General features: G+C 35.2%; 2 protein-coding genes, 1 long non-coding RNA gene and 1 pseudogene across 7 annotated transcripts; 3 read left to right on the top strand and 1 right to left on the bottom strand.

The window, feature by feature from the left end:
* The first annotated feature begins 4,356 nt into the window (after window positions 1-4,356).
* On the top strand, window positions 4,357-14,501 carry LOC105142335 (isoflavone reductase homolog). Of its 5 annotated transcripts, none has more exons than XM_011049938.1 (6): window positions 4,357-4,608; window positions 12,717-12,859; window positions 12,949-13,083; window positions 13,231-13,468; window positions 13,583-13,786; window positions 14,026-14,501. In XM_011049938.1, exons 1-6 carry the CDS (start codon window positions 4,575-4,577, stop codon window positions 14,190-14,192), a joined length of 921 nt encoding a protein of 306 aa, XP_011048240.1. In that variant the 5' UTR covers window positions 4,357-4,574; the 3' UTR covers window positions 14,193-14,501. The 5 variants fall into 5 exon arrangements, 4 of the variants coding, with proteins under 4 accessions (XP_011048240.1, XP_011048246.1, XP_011048232.1 ...); XR_845545.1 differs by lacking the exon at window positions 4,357-4,608 and having other exon boundaries at window positions 12,444-12,859; window positions 14,026-14,306; window positions 14,342-14,501; XM_011049944.1 differs by lacking the exon at window positions 12,717-12,859 and having other exon boundaries at window positions 4,379-4,751.
* LOC105110817 (isoflavone reductase homolog) lies at window positions 8,665-9,879 on the top strand (annotated as a pseudogene).
* Window positions 14,502-14,788: 287 nt separating the features above from the next.
* On the bottom strand, window positions 14,789-20,246 carry LOC105142327 (FtsJ-like methyltransferase family protein). Its single transcript, XM_011049904.1, has 11 exons — window positions 19,643-20,246; window positions 19,132-19,179; window positions 18,883-19,041; window positions 18,718-18,764; window positions 18,282-18,438; window positions 18,134-18,195; window positions 17,506-17,695; window positions 17,325-17,417; window positions 16,585-16,727; window positions 16,369-16,489; window positions 14,789-16,013 (listed from the first exon to the last, which is right to left on the bottom strand). The coding sequence occupies exons 1-11, from the start codon at window positions 20,114-20,116 to the stop codon at window positions 14,985-14,987; spliced, it is 2,523 nt and encodes an 840-aa protein (XP_011048206.1). The 5' UTR covers window positions 20,117-20,246; the 3' UTR covers window positions 14,789-14,984.
* LOC105142320 (uncharacterized) lies at window positions 18,352-18,838 on the top strand. The gene is made up of 2 exons (XR_845540.1): window positions 18,352-18,434; window positions 18,714-18,838. It is a non-coding gene; the product is annotated as an uncharacterized LOC105142320 (long non-coding RNA).
* Window positions 20,247-20,607: the final 361 nt, after the last annotated feature.

The raw sequence follows: 20,607 nt of genomic DNA, 5'->3' as shown, positions 1-20,607 counted from the left end.
TGCGTCCTCCTTGTTTTGTAATTTGTTGCTTCACCCTGATTTTCCCTCTCATGCTAGCTGCTAATGCTCCCTGCAAATGACCAAGCGCTCTTTGGTCATTTTTGCTGCATTAATAAAAGAAATCGTTTTCCATATGCATGGCTATCCCAGCACGTGCGCACCTCGATCAACAAATATGATGCATGTCTAGCTAGCTAGCCTTTTGGGGGATGATGGTAGCAGAAAATGTTGCCTCACATCGATACTTGATGCTTGCAAAAGAAAGGCTAGCTCATCAGAACGTTGTCGTTCTTAACATGCCAACCGCTCATTGCTGCTATTTAATCAGAAATGTCGAGCCATTTCTCAACTCTCTGTCATCTTATAGCTCCCGAAATTAAGTAGACCAAGACAGACACGGGTGTCAGTACTCAGGTGTGGTTGTTGTTCCTAATATGCATACCTGCTGCAGCCAAACGAAGAACATAATTGGCAGTCCAGTCACCGAGTTAGCTAGCTAGGTTCACGGTTAGGTTGTTAATTCTGATTTTGATAGATGTTTTATTTTTCTAATTAAAATGAAATATTTTAATTTTAAAATGTTTCCGTGTGTATTTATATATAATTCATCAATTATAATTCAAATTTAAAATAAATACGGTTAGGTTGTTAATTCTGATTTTGATAGATGTTTTATTTTTCTAATTAAAATGAAATAACGAAGAACATAATTGGCAGTCCAGTCACCGAGTTAGCTAGCTAGGTTCACGGTTAGCATCAAGCTTGTTAATTCTGATTTTGATAGGTGTTTTATTTTTCTAATTAAAATGAAATATTTTAATTTTAAAATGTTTCCGTGTGTATATATATATAATTTATCAATTATAATTCAAATTTAAAATAAATTAATTATAAATTATACAATACAAATACAAATATAATATTAAATAAATATAATTTAAAAATTTAAAATATTTCTAAATAGTAAAAATTAAATAGATTTTTAACTTGAAATAATTCAACTCAAATAAAATATCAAAATATTATGAAAGTAAAATATTTTAATATAAACATTTTAAATATAAAGCTAGGTTATTGTTATCAAAGCTAATGGGATTTAAAACATCCCTTATTTTGCTCAAATTCCTACAAAATATAAACATAAAAAAAAAAACATGAAAAAAAAAAACATATATATAAACTATAGATATATTAGTGATAAATTTAATTTAAAAAATTAATATTATTGTTAATGAAAATAGTAATAATAATTTGTAATATTATTTTTAATTTATTATTAAAAATAATAATGAAAAATAACTTTTTTATATTTGATTCAATAAATTTTTAAGACCGGAATAAAACATGTAAAATAAAATCGAAATATTCTGGCTGAAATTTAGTTAAAAAATCTGGAATAGAGTGAGATTTGAAATGAGATAAAAATTATTTTTTTTGTTTTATTTTTTAAATTAATATAAAATATTTTTATCAAATGAAACGGAACAAAATTAATAATCTTGGTTAGCATAATGCATCTTCACATTAGCCAAAATTATCAGCCAGTTAGCCATGAGAGCTATTAATAGAGGTGCGAGGATACAGCTAATTAGCCATTTTATCCTAGCAACTAGTTCCATGAGGAATTGCTAAAAATTCTCTTCATCATGTTCACACAAAGGCATTGATCTCCCTCTCCCATGCCTAGCAAAACTACAGTGATTTGGGTAGACCAGTCTACTGGACCCCTTGATCTCCAGCCTCCTGTGAGAAAGTCTTGGGCCCGAGACTTAAAAATATAATATTAAATAAATATAATTTAAAAATTTAAAATATTTCTAAATAGTAAAAATTAAATATATCTTTAACTTAAAATAATTCAACTCAAACAAAATATCAAAATATTACGAAAGCAAAATATTTTAACACAAATATTTTAAATATAAAGTTAGGTTAATGTTATCAAGACTAATAAGATCTAAAGTATCTCTTGTTTTGCTCAAATTTTTACAAAATATAAATATGAAGAAAAATAATATGAATATAAACCATATATATTAGTGAAAATTTAATTTAAAAAATTAATATCATTGTTAATGAAAATAGTAATAATAATTTTTAATATCATTGTTATTGAAAATAGTAATAAAAAATAGCTTTTTATACTTGAATGATTTAATTAATTAAATTGAATCGGCTTCAATTTAATTCAATAGCTTTTTAAGACCAGAATAAAATATGTAAAATAAAATCAAAATATTCTAGCTGAAATTTAGTTAAAAAATCTAGAATAGACTAAAATTTAAAATGAGATAAAAATTATTTTGTTTTGTTTTATTTTTTAAATTAATATAAAATATTTTAATCAAATCAAACGGATCAAAATTAATAATCTTGGTTATCATAATGCATCTTCCCAATAGCCAAAATTATCAGCCAGTTAGCCATGAGAGCTATTAATAGAGGTGCGAGGATACAGCTAATTAGCCATTTTATCCTAGCAACTAGTTCCATGAGGAATTGCTAAAAATTCTCTTCATCATGTTCACGCAAAGGCATTGATCTCCCTCTCCCTTGCCTAGAAAAACTACAGTGATTTGGGTAGACCAGTCAACTGGACCCCTTGATCTCCAGCCTCCCGTGAGAAAGTCTTGGGCCCGAGACTTAAAATTCAAGTCGAACTAGCAATGGATTATGCATGCGCCGGCGGCGAAGCTGTGGCAACACAGCCGAAAATATTTCATTACGAGTGAATATTCCGACATGAAATCTCAAATTTGTAATTAGAAATATAAAAAATAGTGGAAAATAAAATAACTCTAAAAAATGGAACTAAAATCCTGTACATTAATATCTCAAATGGATGCAATTAATAAAGGCAGTGGTTATCAATGAACTAAGATTATGTTTGAAATTGTAATAGTTATTATTTTTAAAAATATTTTTTATTTGGAAAAATATTAAAATATTATTATTTTAATTTATTTTAATTTATTTTTAATATTAGCATGATATAAAAATATAAAAAATTATTTAAAATAAGAAAAATTTAAAATCAAATCACTTGGATTATAAATTAATTATATGATTTTATACCGAGTCAACTTCCCAAACTATATAAAAATCAATCTTAGGCTCTAGATTGGCAGGTCTCGGTAGCCCACCTTGCAAGGTAATTATTAATTTGAAGATTAATTTATTATGTTGATTGTGGTAGACTCACTCAAGGTGAATTACAACCTGATTTTTAAATTATTCATTTTTATTTAGAAAAACATTAGATTAATATATTTTTATATGTTTTTAAATGAATTCAATATATTAATATCAAAATATCTTAAAAAATATTAAAAAATCATGTATTTTTAATTAAAAAACACTATACATCAATGCACATCGGCAACTGTCCGGATATTAATTTGTACGTGTGCTTGTAAACTAGGTGATTAATATTTTTGATGCTTGGAATTGTTCATTATATACATCTAATTTCTTCCGATGATCGGAATCTCTTTGTTCTGTCTGTTCTTTCTTTTGTGTCTTTAGCAATTGCAGGCCATTAGGGTGAGGCGTAATCTTTTTTATTCTTTCACGCTAATATTTATTCTTTAATCAGAACTAAAAATTCTGAACTCCCACTAGGCTAGAACCAAATAAATAACTAAATAAAACTAGACTTTAATTAATAAAACCAAACATCAAATTAATATTTTTTTATTTTTAAAAATTTATTTTTGATATTAACACATTAAAATAATTAAAAAATATAAAAAAATAAATGAAAAAAAATTAAAATTGCAGGGCCAAACAGTGCCTAAATATATGCGGTCCAAAATCAACTGTCATTCAAGGTGTGCTTTACCCCCAGCGGCGCGTGATCCCTTCTATTAACAGGAGGATTCGAAATTAAAACTTGGAGTTAGCGAATCCCCATGCCCTCCACGAGACCACCTTATCCTTCCATTAAATAAAAAAGAAAAAAAGAGTGGATTCAGTGACATAATTTCATATTTAATAAAAATATAATGAAATTTTCTAACAGATACATATGTTATCATATGCTGGTATCATTAATTATTTAAATTAAAGTTAATTAGATAGCCATGGTTAAAAAAAAAAGCTTTGCAATGAAAAGAAAACAAAATAAAAAGGACATAATTTAAATAAATCTAATTATTTGCAAGATAATTCTTCTCATAACAAAGCTAGGTGCATGATGCCATATGAACCGAGACCTATTAACAGACCAAATGCCCATAACCTCGGAACAGCAATTCCGTAACCTATTAAATATCATTGACCATGGATGATCATGGTTACGAACTTGCCTTGTAAGAGAATTTTCTTGGAATCCCCATAAACGCCCATCAGGGACAAAACAACCCCAGACAGATTCTTTGCCTACATACAGAAACACCAGCACGCATGCATCACAATCTCCTCACAGTGGAAAGTGCATTTCTGTAATTTCAAACCTGCATTTTCTGACTATAAACGGTGATCAAGTGACTCAATCTCCTTCACAGCTATGGATTCTTATTTTCTACCCTAAAAAAAGACATTCTTTAGTATTCTGTAGACGGAAAGTTTAAGCAATGGCAAGTAAGATTCTGTTCATTGGAGGAACAGGATACATAGGCAAATTCATAGTGGAAGCTAGCGCTAAGGCAGGCCATCCTACTTTTGTTATTGTTAGAGAGTCCACTCTCGCTGATCCTGCTAAATCCGTTGTGATCGATAACTTCAAGGATCTTGGGGTCAATTTCCTTATTGTAAGTCCTTTTCTTTTCCCTTTTTTTTCGGGGTTAAAAAAGTGAAAACACAAATGGTACAAGGGTTTTCTTAACGTGGATTAGGGCATGTGCCAGCAGTTAGTTATCCCATTTTTTAACTGGTTGTTGGACTGTTGATAACAGGCAGTGGCATAAGAAAATTTATGTGTCGTGGAGATAAATCTTAGAAAAATCCATGTTGTGAATGGCAGATTTTTATGACATTGGAGCTAATCAACTAATAACGTTGTCTTGATTTATTAGTTATCACCTTAGCTAGTTATAATAACAGGCTTCATTGCATCAACTGCAGTTGAACTGTTTTGCTCCTCGTAAGTATGTGGTCCCTGTTGATTTCTTTTTAAAAAAAAAGGTGAATGGAGAAGATTTAATAAAAAAAAAAAAAGGTGAATGGAGAAGATTTAATATTTCTTTATATTTGCTTTTGTGTTTTTTGTTTGGAAGGGGGATTTGTTTGATCATGAAAGTTTGGTGAAGGCTATAAAGCAAGTGGATGTTGTTATCTCTACAGTTAGTCATGCTCAGTTAGTTGAGCAAGACAAGATCATTGCTGCTATTAAAGAAGCTGGAAATGTTAAGGTATACATGTAGTTAATTTTGTTTGGGGTTTGAGAATTACTAATTTTAGCAATCATAGGCTTGTTAATGCAAATTGTTTGTTTTATTGCAGAGATTTTTCCCATCAGAGTTTGGAAATGATGTGGATAGAGTGAATGCTGTTGAACCAGCAAAATCAGCGTTTGCGAGGAAGGCGAACATAAGAAGGGCTATTGAGGCTGAAGGGATTCCATACACCTATGTATCTTCCAATTCTTTTTCTGGCTATTACCTTCTTTCTTTTAACCAGCCTGGAGCCACAGCTCCTCCAAGAGATAAAGTTGTCATCTTGGGTGATGGAAATCCTAAAGGTAATGTTTCACAGATTCTGTTGAAGATTTTCCTGTGATGGAATAAATTCCTGATAACTTTTATATATTTATGTGCTATTCAACTGCAGTGGTTTAGAACAACTGCAAATGTTTAAGTAGCCTCAGTATCCTGTTCATTTGAGCAGACCCTCCATGGATTTTGAATGATGATCTGGATTTTATCACAAGCATTATCGGTCTTTATCTGCTAAAACTGTAAAAACCCATGTGACTGTTTTAGGCAAGTATTCACTAGCCTGTTAGGTGTTCTCTGTTGCAAGGAGGACTCCAATATTTAAGCATGCGCAAATAGGACGGTGCTTATTGCTTGATGCTGACTGAATTGCATGAATCTTACAGTTTCATGTTTGATCTACAGCTGTTTTCAACAAAGAAGATGACATTGCCACCTATACTATCAAAGCCGTGGATGATCCCAGGACCTTGAACAAAATTCTCTACATTAAACCCCCAGCGAACACCATCTCATTCAATGATCTTGTGTCCTTGTGGGAGAAGAAGATTGGGAAAACCCTTGAAAGGATCTATGTTCCAGAAGAGCAACTTCTCAAAAATATCCTAGGTAAGAATATCATTTCATTAGCTTTCATGCAAAGAGCCTTAACACTGACGGAGGAAAATCTCTTCAGTTTATAAGCATCTATTTAGAACTCTGTCAGCTGGGGGTACTGTCGATTTTCCAAGAAACAATTTCGAGAAAAATCTCAGCCCTTGACATAGTTTAAATATATTTAACGAGTTTAAATAATTGTTTGCAGATCTGAGTTTGAATTGTTAAGAGGTAGCATGGCAAAGTTAGCAAGTTTGACATTGCTTGTCTCTCTGTTTTTCAGAAGCTTCGGTTCCAGTCAACGTGGTTTTGTCAATTGGGCACTCGGTGTTCGTGAAGGGAGATCAGACCAACTTCGAGATTGAACCATCATTTGGTGTAGAGGCTTCGGAGCTTTACCCTGATGTCAAATACACTACTGTGGATGAATACCTGAATCAGTTTGTCTGAGTCATCTACACCAATCAGCATCACCTTAATAAATAATCAAGCCGATCCCATATTCTGCTTCACAGTACTACATAGGAGAATTTAGTTGCTTGTAATGATTTTGCACTTAAATAATTGATCAAGATATCTGTGAACTCGACATCTTGGAGATCATGTTTAGATCTCAGTGATGTATCAAGTTTCTCTACATGATAGCACCCTTTCGCCTATTAAGTTACACGAAATTGAAGTCATGTTTCGGCCATTGGAGGAGTATTAATCTGTCACGGAAACTTTCATTTTTCACTTTCTTTTAGTATGCCACTCGACACATTTAATCGTAAAGATAAAGTGGTGTTCCAGAATAGCGGTGCCTTCCTCTCGCTCTTCCATGTTAGGAAGTGTTGCAAGTTCAAGCAAATATTGAATTGCAGGAATTTGTGAATTCGCTGTCCCTTCCTCTTGCTTTTCCATGTTAGGAAGTGTTGCAAGTTCAAGCAAATATTGGATCGGAGGAATTTGTGAATTTGCTGTCCCTTCTTCAAACACTCAATAATACAGGAACATTGCTAAGATGCATCACCTTGGGGACTCACACAGCACCGCCGAGTCTCAGCCCTCCATCATCGTCTGCCGATTTATAGATTATTGAGTTTAGCATCACCCACCTCTCAGGAATGCTATCCGAAGAGTACAAAATATCGTAGCACTTACTGTGTGTCGAATTGTTCACTCTTCATGGATTAAGATGATAGTTGCTGCATTAGTTTTATGAGAAGTGCAAACCGCCAAGTGCTGTTTCGGTGCAGGCGATCTGCGGTAGTGGGCTGTACTTTGTCTACTGGTGCTTATGGGCTAGCCCAAAATTGTTCATATACTATCCACGGCCTCAAGGAAAGTGCGGGTCATATTTAGATAATGGGTTATTTTCCTTAGTTTTAAGAAGATAATGAGTTTAGGGTTATATTTCCTAAAGTTGCTAATGGGTCACGAATGGTTCAGATTTGTGCATCGTTTATAATTCTACCGTGCCTCAAAATCATCTCCATCCATTCTTTATCATGTTGACAAACCCAAAAGCCCAACAAAGAAAAAATCCCACCTACACAGGATCTTGTCCTCCAGGCAGAAACATAATCATGGGCCATGGCCACATCACTTTCCTTTCTTTCAGACACAAAAAAAACCACCGTTGTACCCTTTATTCAGATGGTATAAGCTAAGCTATGGCCGCGAAAAGCAAGACTCTGTTTGAAAATGCACCAGATTTTGATTATCTAGATTTTATTATATTTTCTTTTCATCCATGGGGTAAAACATGGTGGTGCTACTCTTGAATCCTCCGTATACGAAGCTCAGACACCACCAGGTGTTTGAGGATGATTAAGTCAGTATTTTATTTATTAAACACACACACACACACCCCTCATGTAGAGAATAAAGGAGTGAAAGAATGGGAGAGAGAGTTGGCTACCTAGAGATGTGCAAATGTTATTGAAGTTCTTGAAGAAAAGTGATCGAGGAGGAAAGAGTTCCTTCATATAATAGGAAATGTAAAGGTATAATTCATGCTTTTAACGTGATGAACCGAGTAACTTCAACATAATAAAAAAAGAAAGCCTATAATTATAAGAAGGTCCAACCTGAACCTGATAGGTTTCGTAAAAGAGCTAGATTTCGTACCTCGTAACTGTTCATTGAAGGCACAGGATACATGGAAAAATTCATGGTAGAAGCAAGTAACAAAGCAGGCAACGCTACTTTTGCTCTTGTTAGGGAGTCCGCTCTCTCTATCCCTGCCAAATCCAATAATTAACAGCTTCAAGAATCTTGGTGTCCATTTCCTCATTGTAGGTCAACCAGTATAAAAAGTGTGAAAACTGAAGGAAAATGCACTGTTGTGTTTTGTTATTTATTTTAGATTTTACTACACGGAGATTTGTTTGATCATGAGAGTTTGGTCGTGAAGGCAAAAGGCAAGTAGATGTGGTCATCTCTGATATTAGGTGAAGGCAAAAAGCAAGTAGATGTGGTCATCTCTGATATTAATCACAGTCTCTTAGGTGATCAAGTCAAGATCATTGATGCCATTAAGGAAGCTGGAAATGTTAAGGTAGGTAATCTTATTTGGGTCAATGAACTCTTAACTTGATTGATATTCTGTCATTCTGATTTCATTCTGGACTGGGATTTGATTGTCTTCTTGTAAGCTAAAAAAAAAAAGAAGAAAAAAAACTTGATTGAGCAGAATTATTAACAATTCTTATGAGCTTATCAGTTTGTTGATGAAAATTGTTGGCTTTATTGCAGAGATTCTTCCCATCAGAATTTTGAAATGATGTGGATAGGGTGCATGATGTGGAGCCATCAAAAACAGTATGGTCTACGAAGGTTAAAATTCGCCGAGCAATTGAAGCTGAAGCAATTCCAGAAACCTAGGTGGCATCAAATTGTTTTTCAGGCTACTTTCTATCAAATTTGTACCAGCCTGGAGCTACAGCTGCACCGGGAAACAATGTTGTCATTTTAGGTGATGGAAGTCCTAAAGGTAATTTGTGTGACAGTAGATAAGAAATCTTGATACCCTTCGTATATGGTATTCTTAATTGGGCATGGAAAATATATTGGATATTGCATTGCTAGATCATTGATTACTATTGCTGTAAACTCTTGTTCAGCTTTGAACTACTGCTATAGCCTGCAGGAGACCCAGAATTCTATCCATTATCAGTCTTGATATTAAAAAAGTAGGCCATCAGTAGGTAAGTATGAAACGTATGTCACTGTGGCAATGGACTGCATTATATAAGCAAGTCAAACAGGAGGATGGAGCAGCTCCGTGCTGTGCGTGTTGAACGAATCTTACAGTTTTGTCTTTTGATCTGCAGCGGTTTTTAATGCCAGAGATGACATTGCTACATATAATATCATAGCAGTGGATGATCCAAGAACCTCGAACAAGATCCTCTACATTAAGTCCTCATTCAACATCATTTGATTCCACGATCTTGTGTCTTTGTGGTTGAAGAAGATTGGGAAAACCCTCGAAAGGATCCATGTTCAGGGGGAGCAACTTTTGAAGGATATCCAAAGTATGAATATCATTTCATTAGCTTTATATGTAAACTAGTACTCTATCACTGGAAATGAAAGATATCTTTAATGCACTATCATCTGCTAGACCTCTGTCGACTTGAGTTTGAAAAATGTTTACCGGTGTTCTTAGGAACAGTTTTGTAAAGTTTGTATGGTATAAGTGATGGAGTTTGACATTGGTTCTCTCTTCTTCTCTGTTCTTGCATAAGCTTCTGATGCACTCAAAAGTAGTTTTATCAATTGGTCACTCTGCATTTGTGAAGGGAGATCAAACCAACTTTGAGATTGAACCATCATTTGGCGTAAAGGCTTCTGAGCTTTACCCTGATGTCAAATACACAACTGTGGATGAGTACCTTAACCTGTTCGTCTGATTCTTCTGCATTAAGCGGCATCACCATGATAAATAATATTACGGATGCCATGTTGGGCCTTAAGATTATGGAAGAAAAGTTGGCTATAATTCTTGCACTAGTACCAGTACACATCATGTTAGTTCGATCCTAGACCTCTTAGGCACCTGTTGAGATCTCTGTGATGTATTAAGTTAAAACACAGAAGCATTTTCTTGACTGCGAGCATAACATTTTTGTTACATTCCTGAAAATTGGAGTGAGGATCCAACTATTAGGCATTAAGCAATGTGGTAATTGCTGCTCTTTTTCTTTGAGGTTTTTCAGCGGATGTTTTTGTGAAGGAGCTAAAAGTTGCAGCCTTCACAATAACCACCACTGATCCAGGTGCGTTGAACAAGTTCTTGCATTGTAAGTCTTGCAGGACATTTTTTACCCAACTAATGAGTTGGTTTAGATCCGGGAGGGTGATGCCGGGAAGAATCTTGAGAAGGTCAAAGTACCGAAGATAGCTTAAAAAACTAAAACAACAATCTTCTCTACGCTGTGTGACGAACATATCTGATTCTTAAGCACCACATTTTATACACAAATATGGTGCAAGCATGGCAAACAAATTCCTCAGCCAATTTAAAACTGGTGCTGGATAAATCTCCTAGGTGGGAAAGAAATCTGGATGAAATCAACATGCAACTTCGGATACGAATCATTTCAATTTAAAAATTTAAATTATAGCTGGGTGAAAGCAACATGCAACTCCAGATACGAATCATCTCAATTTAATTTAAATTATTAAGTAAAATTAAATAATAATATAAATCATATTTTAAAGTCTTACCGATAGTTTAAGTTTTTAGGTTAAAATAGTTCTTTGATAAGATATCAAAACTTATTACTAATAGCTTAAGTTTTTAAGTTGAAATAGTTCTTTGATATAGTATCAAAATCTTAATGATCAAGCAGTTATGAGTTTAAATTTCATTATTTTTATTTATTTGATAAAAATTAAGTATAAAATAATATAAACTTGTGTAAATTTCAAGTTCAAAAAGCTTTTATTTAAAGAAATATATTAAAAAATATGTAAATTTGAAGTTCAAAAAACTTTTATTTAAAAAAATATATTAAAAAATAATATAAATTATATTTTATAACTTGATAACTGAGATTCTTATTCGACAATTTATACCAAAGTGATCTTATCTAATAACTTAAATTTTTGAATTGAGATACTTATTCGACAATTTATACCAAAGTGATCAATCATTTTCGCTTGGAACAATATAACAATTGGCCAATTGAAGGGCTTCGTGAACTTCAAAAGCTTAAAGTCTTCGCCTACCAAAACCTTCTTTTTCTTGTATTTTTTCTTCTGTTAAATCAAGGACCAAACTCTTCATTCAACATTGAAAGGCCACCAACCAATTCAAAGTTTCACCTACCAATTCTAATTCTAGAATCTCAAACACTTGACGACAATTTCCAAAACAAAGAACTTCACTGGAGCTGCTGAGAACTGAAACTGTTAACTAAAACTAATTAAAAAGATTTCCTAAGCAGTTTTGATCCTCCTATTCCTGCGCATTCTAAATAGCATTTTCAGGATATAATCTCCATTTTACCACCTGCAGCATTGTGAATCCTGGGCTTCCTTGCTTTCCAAACAGAATGCAACTAGGATTACCAAGCAGTACTTTTCTTTTCTACCGAAACATCATAGCCCACCAGAATTCAGCATCCCAATCGCCGACTTGTCTGACTCATTATTCGATTTTCTTTCATCTAAAATGATGCCAAAATCCGTAGTTCATCTCAGCAGACACTCCATATCCGGAAAACATGCAGATGATTTTCATAGACTCAGCATTTGTAAAAGGAGATAGCACGTATGCTTTGGAATCAATTCTTCAAAAGGGATCAACGTAACGAGATTGTATATAGGGATATAATAATCCGTTCGATTGATCATGAAAGGAACCCCCCATGATGGACGAACCACATCAGCTCATGTACTGGTGGGCAACTTATCCAAAGTCTCTTTAATTTATCTAATAGATTCTTCTGATGTTAACAGATAACAATTGTATTTATTCGATCTAATTTATTTTGGAATTGTTTACTCTACCGATCTCTCTAGTGGCTTTAAAAAAATATAGGCATGGTCCATAAAAAAGAAAAAAGAAAAAAAGAATAGCAATCGAGACTTAGGCCTTTTCTTTTGGATCCTTCCGATGGTCAAACAAGAGCAACCATCAAGTTAATGCTTTTCACCAAACAAATAGGGGAAATTACGAGTCATTTAAAGCCAACAACTCGAAGAAAACCCCATAAAAGACCACAAATGGCAAAACTAACACCCCCTTGATCATAGATAAAGAGACTATCATGGCAACATGTGACAATCTCTTCATGGTCAAACTGTACACCTGTAATTTTTCAAACATATATTTCCGTACTATAAATAGTTACCTTTAACTTATCTCAATCTCAAACAGTCTTCGAATTATTCTAAAACCATTTTTTTTCCCTACCCAGAAAGTTTAAGCAATGGCGGCGAAAAGTAAGATTCTGTTCATCGGGGGAACAGGATACATAGGAAAATTCATAGTGGAAGCAAGTGCCAAGGCAGGCCACCCTACTTTTGCTCTTGTTAGAAAGTCCAGTCTTTCTAGCCCTGCCAAATCTAATTTGATTAACAACTTCGAGAATCTTGGTGTCAATTTTCTCACTGTAAGTCATTTTCTTCTTTGAAATGTGACAAGTTGTGTTATAAACGATGGTTGTTTCTTTATAATTGTTTGATTTTATTTTTTTTGTAGGGAGATTTGTTTGATCATGAGAGTTTGGTGAAGGCGATAAAGCAAGTGGATGTGGTGATCTCTGCGGTTGGTCACTCTCAATTAGGTAACCAAGACAGGATCATTACTGCCATTAAAGAAGCTGGAAATGTTAAGGTTGGTGTAGAACTTCCTTAATTAACATGCTGTCATTCTTGTCTCGTGCTGGACTAGGTTTTGAGTCTTCTAGAAAACCAGAAACAAGAAGTTAATGATGTTATGAACACAATGGAATGGTAATGAGAACTCTTTGTTTTATCACAGAGATTTTTCCCGTCCGAATTTGGAAATGATGTTGATAGGGTGCATGCTGTTGAGCCAGTAAAATCAGCGTATGCTCATAAGGTTAAACTACGCAGAGTTCTTGAGGCCGAAGGAATTCCTTATACCATTGTGTCAAATAATTTTTTTGCTGGTTATTTCCTTCCAACTTTGAACCAGATTGGAGTTACAGCTGCTCCAAGAGATAAAGTTGTCATCTGGGGTGATGGAAATCCTAAAGGTAATATAATAAATTCTACTGAGAATCGTTTTGTGATAGACTGAAATTCTCTGCTTGCAGTGCTCCGCTTAATTGTTGTAAGAATTTTACATTTTTTTTCCATTTCATGTACAGCGGTGTTTAACGTGGAAAATGACATAGGCACCTATACTATCAGAGCAGTGGATGATCCAAGAGCCTTGAACAAAATCCTCTACATTAGACCCCCAGCCAACACCATCTCATTCAACGATCTTGTGTCTTTGTGGGAGAGGAAGATTGGGAAAACCCTTGAAAGGATTTACATTCCCGAGGAGCAACTTTTGAAGAATATTGAAGGTAGGAATATCATTCCATTAGCTTAATATCCTCATTTTGCAAGCATCAATTTGACCTGTCAGCTAGGATGTCAAGTTTCTGGAAAAATTATAAGAAAAATTGCCTTGTGATGACTTGCTAGTAGTTGATCTAAACAATGTTTTAACAGTCTTTTTCTTAATTTGAGAAGTTTAAAATTGTAACCAAGGCAAGTTTATCAAGTTTGACATTGATTTTGTTCGTTCTTTCTGGTTATGCAGAAGCTCCATTTCCAGACAGCGTGGAATTAGCACTTTTTCACTGTGTCTTTGTGAAGGGAGATCACACCAACTTCAAGATTGAACCATCATTTGGTGTAGAGGCTTCTGAGCTTTACCCTGATGTCAAATACACTACCGTTGATGAATACCTTGATCAGTTTGTGTGAGTCTCCCACAATAAGTAGCATTCACCTTGACAAATAATAGTGAAGATGCCATATTGGCCTAGATGGCGTGGAAGAAAATAAATGGCTGCAATCCTTGCACTAATTATGTTATTGATCGTGGTAGCTGTGAACTAGACATACCTGTTGAGATCTATGCTATGTATTATGTTACATGCCATACAGAATGGCATTAATTTTGAGCACAAGTATTAAATTTCTGTAAACACTTCAACCAATGGAAGCAGATTCAGACCTAGCTGCATTAAACTACCTCGTCCCGACAAATAAAATATTGTGGTTGCCTGCCCATATTCCACTCTCCTAGAGTAGCGATGGTGATGGTTGTCTTCGTTTTCGCTTTTTTAGCAGATGTTACAAGACTGAAACATGCAGCCCTAGCCATCTTCGTTAGAAAGGCAAAATTGTGTTCTTGATAACCAGCAAACGTCTATTAGGAATGTATATTTTTCAAGATTACCAAGGCAGGAGTGCATTTTCATTTTACCGTGGCCTTTATTAGAAGACAAATGATAATCTTCCCCGACCTTGAAACGGGGCATATCAAAAATAAATATATAACGAAACAAAGCAACATATTCTGCGCAGACAAAAGATTCTGGTAACTCTCATAAACATTACAGCAAAATTTATACGCCTCGACAGGCTTCAAGTCTTACTGTTCCATTGTTTAAATATCATGAGAAACCACCAGGAAAAAACAAAGCTCAAAGAATAATTGTGCAAGAAAGCTGGAATTCGAAGCAACAACTTCATCTTTTCAGATGCAAACCTTTATTCATGCATGCCCATCTTTTTTCCTTTCTTTCCCTTATTTCCCTTGACTGAAGTCTTTGCAGGCCCTTTACCTCTCTGGCCCTTTGCATTCTTACCCTTCTTCAAACCGCCTTTTCCTGGCTTTCCCATACCACGCGCATCCTTTTTCATCCGCCGATCAACGAGAACTTTCCCCTTGCCAACCTTGACTGTAACTCCTTTCTTTGCAACCACATATTCCTTCTTAGGCCTTTTTGGTGCAGCCTTTTTGTATAGCTGCTCAATTAACCTGCCCTTTGAGTGATCAGAGATCTCCGTCTGCTTTGATATATCATTTGCCTTCTTGCGCACCTTCTCAAGCTTCCTTGCAGCTACCCTCTTCTTTCGAGCCTTGGCTTCGGCCACTTTCTTAGCAGGCCGAGCATTTATTTCTTTGAATTGTGCTCGCATAGCAGCAATCTCCTCTTTGGTAACCGGCTTAATTGGCTGGCGGTGTCTCTTCTCTTCCTCCACAAACCAGCCAGGCAGGCCCTCATCATCAAACATATACTTGTTGTACGCATCATCAAGCATCTGCTCCCTTCGTTTTTTTCTAAGCATCTTCTTAGCACAAGCCAATATTTCAGCCTTTGAGTCAACATCATCATCCTCAGAGTCATCTGATGATGAATCATCACTAGAATCTGTAGCTGGAGCAGGGACTATCTCAAAATCATTTTCCGCCAATGAAGATGGGGGTTGAGTACAATCAGACCCTGCAGCATTCTTTGCAGGCTTTTTTGGAGTCGCAATTTCTTTCTCCTGTCCATCTACCAGCATTTCATCTTCACTTTCATACTTCTCCAATTTTCTAGCCTCGGCAGTTTCCAAGTCTCCATCCTCTGCAGCTTTGACAAAGATATCCTGATCAAACCACTTCCTTGTAATCTCTTCTTCAGTTGGTACTTCCCCATCATTGAATGGTACCATCAGAGGATTTGCTTCATGATCACCAATTTCTTTATCTGAATCATAATCCGAATGAACAATATCATTATCGCCATCACCCTGCACAACCAAAAAAATGAGTAAGCTTCACAACAGCAAGGAAAGTGGCATTAAACACCAAATTCACAGCCAAAATAACCCACCCAAACAATATAGGAGAACATCAAGGCACAAAATGCAGGACATGTTTTGCTAAGGAACAATTGATAGCAAGGAATGTGGGGTTAAACACCGAATGCACAACCCAAATAACCCACCCAGAGAATACAAGAGAACATCAATGCACAAAATGTAAGACACATTCTTCTGAGGAAAAGTTAACCCTTCAGAGTCGTTATCTGAAGACATGGGGAAATTAAATTAATTAATGTCTCATTGCAACTTAGAAGTAGAACAAAATAGAAGAGCTTTATACCTCCAAAAGTTGTTCAGCATAGGCTTGCTTTGCACGTTTTCGCTGTTTTGTACTTCCATCCCTTTTGGTCACAAACCTTTCATAAGCCTGATCAAGGATCTCTTCCATTTGTTCATCAAATCTAACATCAAAACACAACAATGAATTTCAGAATAATTTTAGAGGTTGCATTCTTCAAAATTATATCAGTAGTAATGCAAATATATTAGGAACTACCGTCTGCGTTCCTCATCAGAATCTACATCACTGGGTGAATGCTCCTGGGTTTCCTCATCAGTTTCTTCATTTTCACCATCCCTTAAGCCATCATTCTCATGATCATAGTCAGCAGCATCAACAGCTACTAAATCTTTCTTTCCCTGAAGGAAAATAGCAAAAGAAATTTCAGAATATGACTGTGTTTGAGATTGTGATGTAGTTACGAAAGAAATTTCAGACTATGACTGTGTGACTGTGTTTGAGATTGTGATGTAGTTAACAAGAAGTTGGTTTCAGCTAAAAGGTAGGTTAGTAGTCCCAAACAAGCATTCAGCATTTCAAAATGATGTAGTTTTTTTTTTATTAAAAAAAAAACACCATGGTTTTGCCATTGTCTGAAGAAATCTTTACTGGGATTGTCCATATCCAGTTCAATGAACCACTTTTTATGACCGAATGCTGCCACTTCAGTGAGCACAGATTCATATTTAAAGAATCCAAAGCATATAACCAAACTCTGCATCCAAGATAAAAGGCACCAAATTTTTACTTATATGCACTTATTGCAATAATATCTGGGATTCTGAAGAAAGCTTCCTCACCCGGAAGGATTAGGAGGATGGTGAAAAGAACCATCAATAATTGCTTTGGCTTAATGCAATATTTTGATGCAAATCAGACATCTGATTTAACTTACAATACTAACAAAGACAAACAAAGAATATAAAGAAAGTTAAAAAGAAAGCATGAAAGTGAACCTTGATGGAAGAAAGAGAGAACAATTCAAGATCAGTGTAACCATCTGCTGTTGCATCGATTTGCATACCACCAGTTGCCTTCCGTACTTTATCCTGATATTTTCAAATATAGAAGCAGTAACACATGAGCTACAGTAATAGATATCAATAACTGGAAGAGCATGCACAATCAAAAATCAACCTTGGCTCGTCTTTTTGCAAGAAGTTTCTTTTCTCGTTTCTTCTTCCTCTCCATAGCATTTGTCAGGTCCTCCATTTCATTGAGCAACCTATCATCTTCATCCTCCTCTTTTTCATCTTCATCACCTTTTCCAATAGAAGGACTAGCTTTCTGAGACGAAGACATGGCCTTTCTTATTTGCATCCGCCACCTACATGATAGAAAAGTGTAACGACATTTTATTTTATCTAATGCATATTAATAATAAGGCACAATGAAGAAAGTATAATACCAGAACATGCAAAAGAGTTGTTTATTATACATCAATTACATTCCTTTGCATGCATCCGCACAAGCTTAACATATTTTCATTTCTGATAAATGGCATCAGAACACTAATAAGATTTGTTTCAGACCCACACCCACTCCTAACATATTTAGGTAAAACATTTTCTCCCATTCTAAAGACAACTACTGATAATGAATACACAGGTGTATTCCGGAAGATTTTTCAAAGAATAGGGTGTGTGGAAAATTCATCTCTATTTTTTTCTAGATGCTGGAACTTCACAGATCATCTGAAATAATGGTAAAGAGTTGAAACATTAAAAAATAGAGGGAGAGGAGAGAGACAGCACACAAATCTTACTTCAATAGATGCTTGAAGTCTTGTTTTCCCAAAACACGCAGATCATCACAAAGATCTTTAACCTGGTCAGATGGATAGTTTGTTTATTAGTTAAAAAACAGAAGAGAATACAAACTTTGATGGCAAAAAGAATAACAGAAAAGAATACCTCTTCTGTGGTTAAATCATGATCACGCAAGGGTAAAGAAACCTCATCATCAAAGGCTATTGAAGTAACAGAACCAAGGATCTCAAGAGGGCTGTCAGACCAAATGAAATCAGCTGCTGAGTAAACTTTTCTGACAATGGACTCTCCATCTTCATACCTGTAGTTTGATTTTAACCATATCATTACATAGAGCTATAACAATACATATTGTTTGTTTTGAACAACCACCAACAGATATTCATATGCACTAAATATTTCATCTTCATTTGCACCAACCAGAGCATTTCATCTTCATTAAAATTCCTAAACTTACAACTTTAATAAGAATGAAAAATTTATGCCTTATCCTGAGTGGAATACATGGAGTAACAAAAACTGGCATATTATCATTCATCTGGCTGAATGAAGAAATTCACAAACTAATGAGAAAACATACCCATCACGATGCCGCTTCTGCTTTGTTCCTCGAAGGACATCCACCACCTACAGCACAATATAAACAAAACACAAATCAAAGTACAGCAGAAAAGCGGAAAAGTAGGGTTGTTGCAAAGAGGGGAAAAAACAGAAAAGTCATTCTTCATGTATAGCAGATGATTACCTTCCGTTGGGGTTCATCAGATCCCTGAAATAAATGCTTTACATCTAGAAGACGAGGATCAATCTTAGCAGGGGCCTTGTACCTTAAACCCAAAACGAATATTTCAGCAGAAGCTGAACGACTTGCTGCTGGTTTATCTACCTCGACCTTCTCAAATAACTAGAGAAAAACAAAACAGATACCACCATCACTTACACCAACTAATCACTGAGACATAAGAAGGACTTTCAAAAGAGATTCAAAACTCACCTGATTAAGACAATAGATGACAGAACTATAATCTTGGGACCTGAAAACCTAAAACACAACCAATAAGCACTTAGCATCTGGACACAGTAAATTGAGATAAATATGAATAGACATTAAAATCGATAAGCTTTATTTTATGATATGTATGGTTATTCATTTATAACAAGACCAACCAAACACAACAGCAGAAAGTTCCTCCTTTTCTCCTCCAATTCTCTCAACAACCAAATTCACCCCAATGAAAAAAAAAAAATCTTAGTCAATTTCCCACGTGTCATTTTAGCTAATTACTCATTTCCAACAAAAGCAATCAAATGAACCTCACAAATAGCAAAAAGTTCTCTACTTTGCCCTCCAATATGAATAACAATAAACATAATAGCTAAATTCAATAAAACACAACATCAAAAACTAAATAAATTGCACCCAAAAAAACCCCCTTTACCCTCTAATTTTATCAGCAACCAAACATAATTTCTAGTTCAACAAAACCCAAGAAAATAAATCTTACTTTAGTAACAAAAGTTCCTTTAGGAGCCAAGAACTGAGTAGCCAATCTAACAGAATCGATAACCAGAGAATTTTGAGCCATAGCCTCTTGAGACCAAGCACCACCAATATTTGGTGACCCATCATGTAAAACCAAATCAAAAGCTCTAACTCCATGTTCTCCCATAATTTTCTTAATCTTAGCCCTACACTCAGGCTTGGTTATATCCTGCTCTATCGAGACAGCCCCTCGTAAAGGCGCGATTTTAACTAAATCAATGCCCAGAACAAGACTTCCTACAGGCACGCGCTGCACTGCCACCTGCATCCACCCACCAGGTGCGGCACAAAGGTCAAGCACGGCGCGTGAGGATTGGAGGAACTTGAACTTGGTGTCTAGTTGAATTAGTTTCCATGACGCACGCGATCGATAGCCATGTTCTTTGGCTAGTTTGTAAAATTTATCCAAACGATGCTTTCCCTTTACTTTTCCCATTGTGATTTACGGGTCTTGGAGATTTTGATAAAAAAACAGAGGGAGAATTTTTTCTTTTTCTTCTGATGGTTGCTGGTAGGGTTCAGTGTTACAGGAGGAGGGGTTTAGCTAGGGTTTCAAAATTTTAAGAACAAAGAGGAAGTGGCGCAGTTAATAGAACTATTATCTAATATAATAGACCCACTGGACCCAAAGCCCATAGTTTAGATTGTTAAGGAATGAGGATTAATTAGGTTGGGCTTGGCCCAGTGAATTGCCCAGCTTGCCAGTTTTCCATGACACCATCAGAAGATAAGATGAACTAGTGTCACTGCAACAAGAAGTTTACATTGACAACATTCTAAGAAGCCAACTAAAATCGACCTTCCTTGTCTGCCATCAAAATAGTGCTCAGGCAAGACTGAACTTTACATGTGTAAGTACATGTTAAAGCTCATCGTAATAAGGGATGCCCCTCAAGAGGAAAACGTTAACGTCTACATTTCACGCGT

The sequence above is a fragment of the Populus euphratica genome, unplaced genomic scaffold (assembly GCF_000495115.2).
Source record: "Populus euphratica unplaced genomic scaffold, PopEup_1.0 scaffold3.1, whole genome shotgun sequence".
In the NCBI taxonomy this organism is placed as follows: domain Eukaryota; kingdom Viridiplantae; phylum Streptophyta; class Magnoliopsida; order Malpighiales; family Salicaceae; genus Populus; species Populus euphratica.
The sequence above is the reverse complement of the archived record's forward strand: the minus strand, read 5'-3'. Positions and strand labels throughout refer to the sequence as shown.